Source organism: Liolophura sinensis, chromosome 10 (genome assembly GCF_032854445.1).
Source record: "Liolophura sinensis isolate JHLJ2023 chromosome 10, CUHK_Ljap_v2, whole genome shotgun sequence".
Taxonomy (NCBI): domain Eukaryota; kingdom Metazoa; phylum Mollusca; class Polyplacophora; order Chitonida; family Chitonidae; genus Liolophura; species Liolophura sinensis.
This window is the reverse complement of record NC_088304.1, coordinates 2,539,669-2,548,872: the sequence shown is the minus strand read 5'-3', so window position 1 is coordinate 2,548,872 and position 9,204 is coordinate 2,539,669. Positions and strand designations below refer to the sequence as shown.

At 46.7% G+C, this 9,204-nt stretch overlaps 1 protein-coding gene across 1 annotated transcript; it reads left to right on the top strand.

Moving 5' to 3' along the window:
- The first annotated feature begins 2,521 nt into the window (after positions 1-2,521).
- LOC135476385 (uncharacterized) lies at positions 2,522-8,302 on the top strand. Its single transcript, XM_064756391.1, has 3 exons — positions 2,522-2,631; positions 6,616-7,637; positions 7,694-8,302. The coding sequence occupies exons 1-3, from the start codon at positions 2,522-2,524 to the stop codon at positions 8,278-8,280; spliced, it is 1,719 nt and encodes a 572-aa protein (XP_064612461.1). The 3' UTR covers positions 8,281-8,302.
- The last annotated feature ends 902 nt before the right edge of the window (positions 8,303-9,204 follow it).

Here is a 9,204-nt window from a genome sequence, read left to right as displayed (position 1 = left end):
TACGCAGGTTGCTGTCAGTTCTTTCTACGTACGGCCGTAGAGGAAGCCAGCATGAACTGGACTTGAATAGTATAGTGAATTGTCGTGTAGTATAGTAGTATATTTTTCCATAGCCGTTTTTGCATTTATTTTTTTATTTATTCGATTAGTGTTTTAAGCCGTTCTCAAGAATATTTCACTTATACGACGGCGGCAGGCATAATGGTTGGAGGAAACCGCGCAGAGCCCAGGGGAGGCCCACGGCCTTCCACAGGTTGCTGCAGGCCTTCCCAGGTACGGTCGATGCGCATTGAGGTGGCGTTATTGATGTGTAGTATAATGTAACAGTATCGTATAGTATAACATAGCATAGCACAGCATAGTACAGCATAGCCCAGCATAGCGCAGCATGGCATAGCATGGCATGACATAGCATACTTAGCATGTAATAGCCCAGCATAGCATAGCATAACATAGCATGGCATGGGATGGCATGGCATGGCAGGCACAGCACAGCACAACATAGTGTTTAGTATACGGTAATATATTGTAGTGTAGCATATTGTAGTGTAGTATATTGTAGTGTAGTGTAGTGTAGTGCAATGTAATGTAGTGTAGTTTAGTATAGTGTAGTATGGTATAGTGTAGTACAGTGTAGTACAATGTAGTATAATATATAGAATGGTGTAGTATAGTATAGTGTATAGTATAGTGCAAAGTACAGTATAGTATACCAGTCACACAGTATAGTATAATAGTCGTATAGTATAGTATTGTAGTCGTATAGTATATTATATAGTGTTGTATGGTAAATAGTATACTATAGTATAGTATAGCCAGTGCCGGCCTTTTTGTGTGCCGTTCTGGCGGCCGTACATGGCGTGTGGCCGTGCTGATTGGCTGGCTAGCTTCTGAGTCACACAGCGCAGTGGGGAGGGGACAAGACCGTCTCCCAACTCGACAACACTGGGATTCGAATCCTAAAAAATACGCTGTCTTGGTGTCAACACACTCTCGACCGTGCATTCCGCCAGACCACACCTATATTTATCATCAGACACACGCAGGAACGACACGGGACCATGCCTCGCACCGGCCGGCAGCCACCTTTCCGGCAGCAGCAGAGGGGGCGGGAGGCGGGGTCAGCCACGCGATCAACAACCAAGACCCTGTCGATGATACTCTCCATGCAGTGCACTATGAGCCGGACAGCCTAGCAGCTTACAGCGGCGTGCAGCCCTTGCTCAACGCAGCTCATCAACAAGGACTCAAAGTGAGTCTGGCCCGCGTGTCGGTCCCCTCGACGGTACTACGCTCGTAACCGGGTCGTGGTATGGGGTATGGACAGCCAATGGCAGGTGAGCCTGCTCGACGGGAGCGTTGACAAAGTATGTCAAACAAAGCCCCACCAGCGGGTGGACGGACCGGGGAGAACCTACCTTCCATGGAAAGACCGTCCCCGACCGTAACATGATCGACTTGGTCTACGACCATTGTATGAAAGACAACACTTCCAACTGAGAGCCATTAACATCCCGCGAGACTGGGTACGCAGCCGGACATGATGAGTCGACACCGAGCAATCGAGCGATCGCTGCCGTGTGTGGGTGCGGGGAAAGAGGGACACACCACCCCGGCCTAGAAAATCCTCCACACCACGATCTCTGCGCGCCCGGTCTCGGCTACTCAGCACCACCACCACCACTACTACCACCCCCGGCACCACACCACGCCGACCCACGCGGCGACAACAGCGGCGACCGGGACTGCGTCCGTCTCCAGCCATCGCTCCTTCGTGGAAGTGGAGTCCGTATTAAATACCGCGCGGGGTGGAAAGAGGAAATCGTCCCACCAACATGTTTTACGTGACGCTATCCAGTGACAACTCTCTCCGCTACTTCCTCAATAATAACTTGGCGCATTTCACCACGAAACTGCCACAGCCCATGCATTTGCGTGACTGCTGGGAATGTGGGTTGGAAGAAATACGGTAGCCCCTCACCTGGTTCAACGTGCAGCAATGCGGAGTGCGGTATGTCGTAGATTCCAAAGATGATCCGCACCGCGCTAAGCACAAGTTAACCTCACCAGAAGGTTATTACCCATCGCCCAACGCGCTCGCCAATGCCCTGACAGGCTTGTTGACCGACACGAACATCCCCTCCAGTTTCGATGATGTGCAGCGGAAATACGCCAAACGCTTTCGGAAACAATTGGGGCTCGGTTTCAGCCCGCATCTGCAGCAGCTTTTGAATTTGTCGTACCGCTGGATAATGGGGACGGCGGATCTGATACACGTCGGGGCCGAAGATTTACAAGCGACTACGATAACGCTGTACGTGTACACGGACATTGTCCAGCCACCTGTGGTGGAAGACACGCTGGTGCCTCTGTTGCAGCTGGTGAACAAGAAAGGGAAGTACAGGATGACAGGATGGATGAAAGGACCAGTCGTTTCCAAAAGACTGCACCTCATTGCCGAAATCGGTCGGTAGACATACTGGACCGCCTTCACTGCGACATATTCCCGCAACGCTGTCACATGCTCAAAAACGTGACCGACCGCATCCGAATCACCCCATTGAAGGACCCGTTTGCCTTGATGTTGGACAAAGCCCCTGCCAAGCACCGCATCCGTCACTTGCTGGCCAAGTATGTCCCCATGCCCAAAGGCATCAGGGCACACCCTCGTCAACGAGCACAAAACCTGTTTTTGGGTTTGTTCGAGGGATGCGAGAGCAACACGGCCTTGAACGGGACCTACGATAAAAACGCTTTTCATTTCCAGCAATTCCACACAAACTTCGTTGCTGGTCGGAAAGTAATGAAGTTAACAACTACTACGGAGATTTTTTCTTAACAAACACTGTATTCTCTTGAATAAACGTGCGTTCTGTAAAAACAGAAAGAGATAAAATAGCATTAATAATCGTATCACAAACTGATGAAATAAACACTATGTCAGTGTACTACACAATCTTAATACAAACACATTAACACAAACAACATCGGTAACGTTCGGTAAGTAATATTACAAACATGTAACGTTTTCTCTTACATAATACAAAAGGAAAACAATATATGACTACTTATGCCATTCCAACTTTGTAAACATGCTAACCCAGGTCTACAAATTTCTCATAAATTCAGTGCAGCATATTTTTACACAGCAAAATACATGAAATCATTTATCAACAAACATCGAATAGATCAGCACGTTCATATTCTTGAGCGTGGAGTGACGTCATGATCTACAACGGAGATTTTGAAGGCTTTAATTTTCCACAGTTATCAAAGAAATAACAAGACCAATGGTCGATCTAACTAATGAAAACTGAAGAAATATGTATAGGGTACACTTCAGTAAATGCTTTGTTTACATTTATATCAGATAAATGCCGTATATGAGTGCAGTCTGTGATTGCGTCCTGTGTTATTGTGTGACCTGATTTGCAAGTGCCCGTCTGGTTACGTCGCGCCGAAAAATGATTAAGCAACACTAAATGCACATGTATCAAAGTATCCAAAATCTTGTGCGTCAATTAGCGAAAGAAGAGTGGATCTCCGTACTGTCAAAACTATCGCTTCGCTATCGTCTGGCTGCTGTGACGTCAAGTCGCGCGCAGTAACTGGGTGAGTGTTGGGACAATTTAGTGTTTGTGTTATGTCAGGGACCCTTGCTTGCATCTGACGTACTTTCTTAACAGTTGTCTTGCATGACGGCGGGCGTCAAATTCCTGCCAAGCCCCTGACACCCGACTTTGATAACGTGAATTTCGTCGTAACGTACATGAACCTCTTTACCAACACGGGAAATGTGTTCCACGACGAATGGAACAACATCCTCCGCACCACGTTCGCCAATGACAGGGCGCTGTTTTGTTTCGACTTGACATCCAAATTCCACGACGATCACAGGGCCACCTGGTCCAGAAAGGGGATTTGCGCCTGGAGATGCGGTTTGCCAAATTAATGACGGAAAGCCGAAACGTACTCTGTGACTTTGCCACTTAAATACCATAGACACGGCGCAACAGGCGACGCGCCGTACAGGCGGACACGGACACCGTGCGTGTGAGTGTTGGAGGTGGGGGGATGTCTACACTCAGGACCACCTCCTTCGCCGAGTGGCTCCGCCTTGGGCAACACTGGGTGAGCGTTTTCATTGACGTTTGCCCGAAGCCACTCCGTCTCCAGGGAGAATACTTGGATTCTTACGGACTGTCACCTATCCGTGCTGATATTACCGCTTGGCTCAACCGGAGAACACACCACTGAACGTGGAATGATCGGCGGCTGCGTCTGGACACGGCTGTGTGCGGGCAGTGTTGCGTGTATTACTTAACCCAGCGGGATCGAGGGCGTCACGTTGTCATGGTGTTCGACTGGGCGGACCAGGCCCAGCCCTGGTGTTTTTATCACAACCAGTTGGTGGTAATAACTTTCCGTGTTTGCCTGTTCTAGGCGTATTTACCCCATTCCATGAATGAATGCTCAATGAGATGACATTGGCATACAGTTTGTTTCACTTGCATTTATTTCGCCTTTACTGCAACACATAATATCATAGTACAAAAGTCGGTGGCAGTCAGGTCAGCTGTCCAGGTAGCACTGGAGTGGGTTTATCAAAGTCGTAGTGGTTGCGTCGGGGCAACCACTTGTCCCGCTCTGCTTCGTACGTTGCCCACAGTCCCAGTACCGGTCAGACAAGGTCGTGCGCGCCGACGTGCGCGTCCAACATACGGAGTTTGGCGTACTGCTACCACATGGTAGGTTATAACAAATGGTCCTCTTGCTGCCTACCACTTCTAAGGCGTCGGACACCAGTAACTTGCGTGCCTTCGCCAGGCCACAGACTTTTACATCTACGTGTCGGTCTTGGTTTATCACGGTTTTGACATAGCTGGAATTTCCCAACAATAGCACACTTCGTACGTGCAGGATTTATCGTGACGAGTCGGGCCCTTGAGATAGCTGAAATGATGATCGTGAAGGCTCAACTGCGTGTTGGTAGAATGACGCTGCGGACTGCGATGGAAGAGCAGAGTCGAGTAAAAGCTCTCCACTGGACGAATTGGTTCATTGTAATGTTCATGTCGAGTAGACAATCCACCGTGTCCAGCGCACTGAGAGCGACCCGCGGAAATGCCTGGGCTCCATATCTACCGCCTGAAGATAAGCTCAGTGGTAATGTTGGCCAAACATCAAAACAAACACAAACGGCCCCTAAAAGCTCCATGACTCCCTTTCACTAACACATGCAGTCCCCCACATTCCAGGTAGGGTGGAAACATTGCTCCGCTCGCACCGATGGGCAAATCGCGTAGCTTGTGAACAATAAACAACACGTTCCCCTGTCCATTTCTTGTCGGGGAGCTATTTTTAGCGGGTCATTGGTGGGAGAGCTGGGTGAGGAGTGGACTCATGTCAACCCGACTCCCTACCTGGATGCACGGCCGCCAGAACGCCGGACACCCAGGCGGGCACCGATACGCTCACAGCCTGACTGCAGAGTCATGTGCCGTAGGTGTGTACTGCGTTATACTGCACCACACCATGACACGCCACATATTACACTACACTATACTACACTACACTATACTACACTACACTACACTACACTACATCACACTACACTATACTGCATTATACTACATTACATCAGCAAAGTATATCAGAGTGCAGTGCAGCGCAATGTAGTGTAGTATGTAGTGTTGTGTTGTTATATAGTACAGTGTGTTTTGCAGTGTTGGCTGCTATTTAGTAGACCGCATAGTATAGTATAACTATACAATACAGTACAGTACGCTGTATAGTATAGCATACCATAGCATAGCATAGCATAGTATAGTATAACAGAGTAGAGTAGAGTAGAGTAGCGTATGGTGTTTGTTACTGGTTGTTGTTTGTTGCAGTATACTTCAATAGTATGAAGATAGAGACAAGGAGAGGTGATCCTTTGGATTATAGATCGTGGCTTGGTGTATGGAGTGACATATGCACTTTCTGTGGACCTTTCCTATATATCATTTTGTATTATGTTGTACGCTGAACAAATGAAACTAATGTTCATCATAGAATTTTGGACGTGTAGATGGCATTATTAAGGTGTATGTGGTAAAGGTATGATGGAGACGTGGAGGCATTACTCGTGTATTGGCCATATATTAATGCAAAAGCATGCATGCACTAATCAGGTGACTAAACGAAACCCGATTGGGACAATCCAACCCACCCACTGCTCCGTTTTGGCGCGCCACAGTTCAACACTCAACTCTACAAGCCGACCGGACACCATGACTTACCATGATATGCCATGCCATGCCATACAGCATAGTATTATAGTGTAGTATATTATAGCATAGTCTATTATAGTATAGCATAGTATACTTAGGGGATCCCCCCTCATTCTCGTCTGTAATCAGACACGCTTTTGACGTAATATACTATTATAGTATATAACCCCAGAGAAAAAATAAGGCAATATACCTTTGGCTTCCCCAAGCACACACTTAGCAGGAAGTTTGGGCGGCTAATTCAAAGCCTACTAGCACACAATGTTCAGTTCCAAACACCGTTAATTTCCACCTAAACAAAAGAATATCAACTGTTTCTTCCTTTGCATTTCTATTCCAGGGAACCAGACATGGAGAAACATGGATATGGCGACCTCAAGATGAGCTACATCCAGACGCCCTCGGCAGTGTTCGACTTACCTCGCACAATTCCGGACAGAATACGAGAGCTGGCGAAGGCCAACCCAGACAAAATGGCGTTTGTCTTCAGACAAGCCGGACAACCCAGGGATACCTTGACAAGGAAACAAGTGGCAGACAAGTCCGACTGGTTGGCCCGACATTTTGTCAGAGATGGCATCAGAGCAGGTGACAAAGTAGCCATACTTGTGGACACACCGACAAACTGGACCATAACTTATTTCGGTATAAACATGACCGGTGGCACTGTTATCAACTCGCCATCCTTCGATGAGAAAGAATTTACAAAGATCGCCAAAGGGATAGGATGCGTGGCAACTGTAACAGAATTGAACCAATCTAAAGAGAACCTTTGCAAGGCTCATCATCGTAGCGTCATCCTGACAACATTTCAGGACCATAAAGATAAGATAACGACCTTTGACCTCTTCGGTTTGACAGAGGACAACCAGGTTCCAGATGTTGACCTTCCCGAAGTGCACGCCGACGACGAAGCGATGATGGTGTTGACCTCTGGTAGTAGTGGAATGCCTAAGCTCGTTGTGCACACCCATGCCTCAATCCTAGCGGGAGCGTATTCAGTGGGAGATTTTTGCGAGTTGGAAGAGGACACAATCGTTGCTAACGACAGACCGATGTCTTGGATGGGCGGCCAACCAATTATGTACCTTGGTATCGGGTTGACTACAGTCTACATCAAGGCGAAAGTCAACTCAGAGTCAGACGATGAGTTCTTCGTGAACGTTTTATCTTCTGAACGCCCAGATGCTGCTTTACTGATGGAATATAGACTAAACAGCTTACAGAGAAGACCTGATCTGTTAAACAGGATGCCGTTTCTCTCCACCTCGCTAGCCACAGGACAAAGGGTGAGTGCGAAGTTTGTAGACAGTTTGCTACGAGTTTCAGAGTCCGTCGCCTCCGCCTACGGCTCTTCTGAATGTTTGCATTCATCGGTTTGAGGGTAGCAACAGCGCTGGGCTTTGAACTCGTTACAGCTGGGTACCCCTGCTCTGGCTGCGAAGTTAGAGTGGTGGATGAAAAAGGTGAAGTCGTCTATGTGGAAACACAGGGGGAACTCTGTTTGTGTGGACCAGCATGTGCCAAAGCTTATGTCTACCTTGACGGTTCCAGAGCGCCTATTGTGGACGAAGACGGTTGGTACCATACCGGAGATGTAGCACTAATCCACCAAGACGGACGAATCGTCATCATAGGTAGGAAGACTGAAATGCTTAAAAGGGTTTCGGTGAAAATTTTTCCCTCATTCGTGGAGAGGAAGATTCAGGAAAACTTTGAAGAGATTGAGGAAGTTGTTGTTGTTGGTGTGGATGACGACATATTGCACCAGGAGATTTGCGCTTGTATTACGCTCACACCAGACGCACGCATAACCACAGAAGATATCAAGCGGCGTGTCGAGGACATCTTCAGACCGTCTCTTGCGCCAGATGGTCTTGGTTACATGCCGGGACATTTCCTGCTCATGGACTCTTCTCCAAAGACGACGTCCGGGAAATGTGATAGACTGTCACTGACCAAGATGGGCGAAGAGATCATTAAGGGTAAAACTCAGAAGTCTTAAACCTGGAAGATTATTTGTTGGCAAGTAGACGACGTCCGGGAAATGTAATAGACTATTAATGACCAAGATGGCGGAAGAGATAATGAAGGGTTAAATTTGTAATCCTGGAAAGATTACATTTAATCATGATTTACAGGCCATATGATAGAAATGATTTATTTTGCATATATTTAAATTTAGCCATTGTGTATACAAGGGTAGCATTATTTACTTGTCAATTTACACTAGCGATGAGATATTATTATATACTGTTATATATGGGTAGTCTTTAGAATAGCAAGATGTATTATTATATAATGTTATAAATAGGTAATCTGTAGAAAAGCAATGAGGTATTATTATATACTGTTATAAATATGTAGCCTGTAGAATAGCTGAAGGCCTTAAGCAGACTCAAGAAGGGATGTTTTATGGTGGCTGTTAGAGAAGCGTTGGCTATGCTTTATAAAATGAGAAGCCCCGTCTGATGATGGTGGTGTGTAGCAAACGGTGGTGTGTTTCATTTTAAAGAGGGGAGGGATGGGGGAGGGCAGTGGTGAGAGGGTGATGGCAATTCTCTGAATACTGAATGAAGTTATTGCTGAACTTTTACCTAGCATTACCTCTCCACAAGATTTAACCAAGATTGGGTAGCTAAATTTATCAAATACGAACCTTACTGGACTTCTGCAAGAAATTTATTCACCACCACTGGTATCAAATACGGACATTTTAATAAAATTTTAATAAAATGTGGTAAAAAGACTGTTTTGGGTTTTTGAATGTGCACGATACACAAGGGGTATTAAGCTTTGAGTCTTCGACCAACCTGAACAAGGTTTATTTCGATGGATTCCTCTCTACATGCAGCTTTAGTGAAAATGTACCGTGGTCACGTTAAATGTTAGGCCTTCAGGTATATCAACCAATAATATTGAACTGCCG

What these genes read in the sequence shown, in the direction of transcription:
- LOC135476385 (XM_064756391.1), top strand. Translation starts at nt 2,522, where the DNA reads ATGCTCAAAAACGTGACCGACCGCATCCGAATCACCCCATTGAAGGAC. An exon ending in ATCCGTCACTTGCTGGCCAA is followed by an intron (nt 2,632 to 6,615) that starts GTATGTCCCCAT and finishes TTTCTATTCCAG; the next exon opens with GGAACCAGACATGGAGAAAC. An exon ending in CGCCTACGGCTCTTCTGAAT is followed by an intron (nt 7,638 to 7,693) that starts GTTTGCATTCAT and finishes AACTCGTTACAG; the next exon opens with CTGGGTACCCCTGCTCTGGC.